The 1,645-nt window shown below is 37.2% G+C and overlaps 1 protein-coding gene across 1 annotated transcript in view; it reads left to right on the top strand.

Annotated features, from left to right (window-relative positions):
- The window catches only part of LOC107082459 (C-type mannose receptor 2-like), a 13,603-nt gene that overhangs the window by 11,220 nt on the left and 738 nt on the right, over positions 1–1,645 (top strand). The window contains exon 6 of the mRNA XM_015371149.1: positions 187–261. Coding sequence (XP_015226635.1) covers positions 187–261 — 75 coding nt within the window. The remainder of the gene's footprint in view (positions 1–186; positions 262–1,645) is intronic.

The raw sequence follows: 1,645 nt of genomic DNA, 5'->3' as shown, positions 1-1,645 counted from the left end.
TTAATTCAAGTCTTGCTTAATTTAGAAGCATGTTAACATTTTGTTTAGTTATTTTCCAGTCATGGTAGTCAGGTTCTTTTTCAAAAGACAGGAGAACAGTTTAGGAAACAACTAGAGAGCGCTTTATGTTATCATATGTCATATAACATTGGATAATAGTAATTTTCTCTGGTTTCTGTATGAAAGCAGCACGAAAAGGGGGAAACAGCAGAGATAGAGGATCAGACCGGAATGTGGAGATAAGGATGGAACAAGGAGCTGGTAAGAAGCGTGACTAAAAATACTGTTTGGTTGCTTGCAAAATGACTCAATAACTGCATTTTGACCTGTAACTGTGAATCTTTTAGGTGCAATTGTCTCATAAGGTGATAGAATGGTGACTTTTCTAGCATGTGCCTTCCTTTGGCTGATGATTGGTGGGATAGGCCCCAGCCCTCCCACAAGCTAAGAAAAGGATAGGAGTTCAGAAAACGAATAAATGAAGGAATGCCTCAAAGAGCAGTTTATTAATTTGTCTTAATTTTGGTAACATACATTTTTTCAATGAGTGGTAGTGTGATGCTCAAATATCTGAGTATTTAAATAGTGTTTGCAGTTTGATGCAGCAGGTTTGGTTCTCCAGCTAGCACCAACCTAGGATTAGTTAGTGTATCGGGTTTATCAATTGGCGGGACAGGGTTCAAATTGATTTCTCATAGGAGAACACACTTTCTGCAGTTTGTATTCTTTTTTTTAAGTTAGACTTATGAAAACTGAGGCAAATTAAATGGAAATACTAAAAATCTTTTACTGGTAGTAATTCCTGAAGAGCTTAGCAGGTGATATTGTGGTTCCAGCACTCCCTAACATGCTCCTTTACATGTTGCTCTAATTACCTATTAGGCTTAATTCTTACTTAAATCCTCTCAGACAAAAAGTTATTTTCCTAAAAAAAGTTGTTAATAATGACTAAATATGCAATGCTTGTTACTGTTGTCTTCTGCTTCATGTGGGACCGGGGTTGTGGGGCAGCAAACACAGCAGAGACTCCCAGTCCTCCCTCTCCTCAGACACCTCCTCCAGCTCCTGATGGAGATGCCTAAGGCGCTGCCAGGGCAGCAGAGACATATTCCCTCCAGCGTTTTCTTGGTCATTAAATATTTTGTGGGCTTCCATGTCACTACCTGATCTATACCGGGAGCAAGATCCGTACTATCAGCTCATTTGCGCACGCTCAACCAGATATACATCCCGGTTGCCCTTGATTTTAGAGATTGAAATAATTTTTTTCTCTCCCTAAAACTTGAAGGGGTACTAAACTAAAATGTGTAAAAGCTTTTCGTTTATTTTTTGAGAAAATAAATGTATTTTAATCCTGTTTTATCACTAGTCTGTGCCTGACCTTTGCAGGTAATTTCTACATTTAGCCTTTTGAGTTTTATTTTTGCCTCTCATTTTAACCTTCTTTTATATAATATGTAATCTAAAACATAATATTTTAAAATGCAGATAAACACAGTATAATCAAATTTTTGCCCGACTGCTCTGAGCATGTCAGATAATGATGTCAGACAAGCAGTTTAATGTAGGGAAATTAAAAAGCATCCAGTTATCTCAGAAAAGTCAATTTTTACCAGACATGTAATTTAGCATTCTGCAATTTAAG

Source organism: Cyprinodon variegatus, unplaced genomic scaffold, assembly GCF_000732505.1.
Source record: "Cyprinodon variegatus isolate N-32 unplaced genomic scaffold, C_variegatus-1.0 Scaffold54, whole genome shotgun sequence".
Lineage (NCBI taxonomy): Eukaryota > Metazoa > Chordata > Actinopteri > Cyprinodontiformes > Cyprinodontidae > Cyprinodon > Cyprinodon variegatus.
Note: the sequence above shows the minus strand (reverse complement) of the source record. Positions and strands in the feature narration are given on the sequence as shown.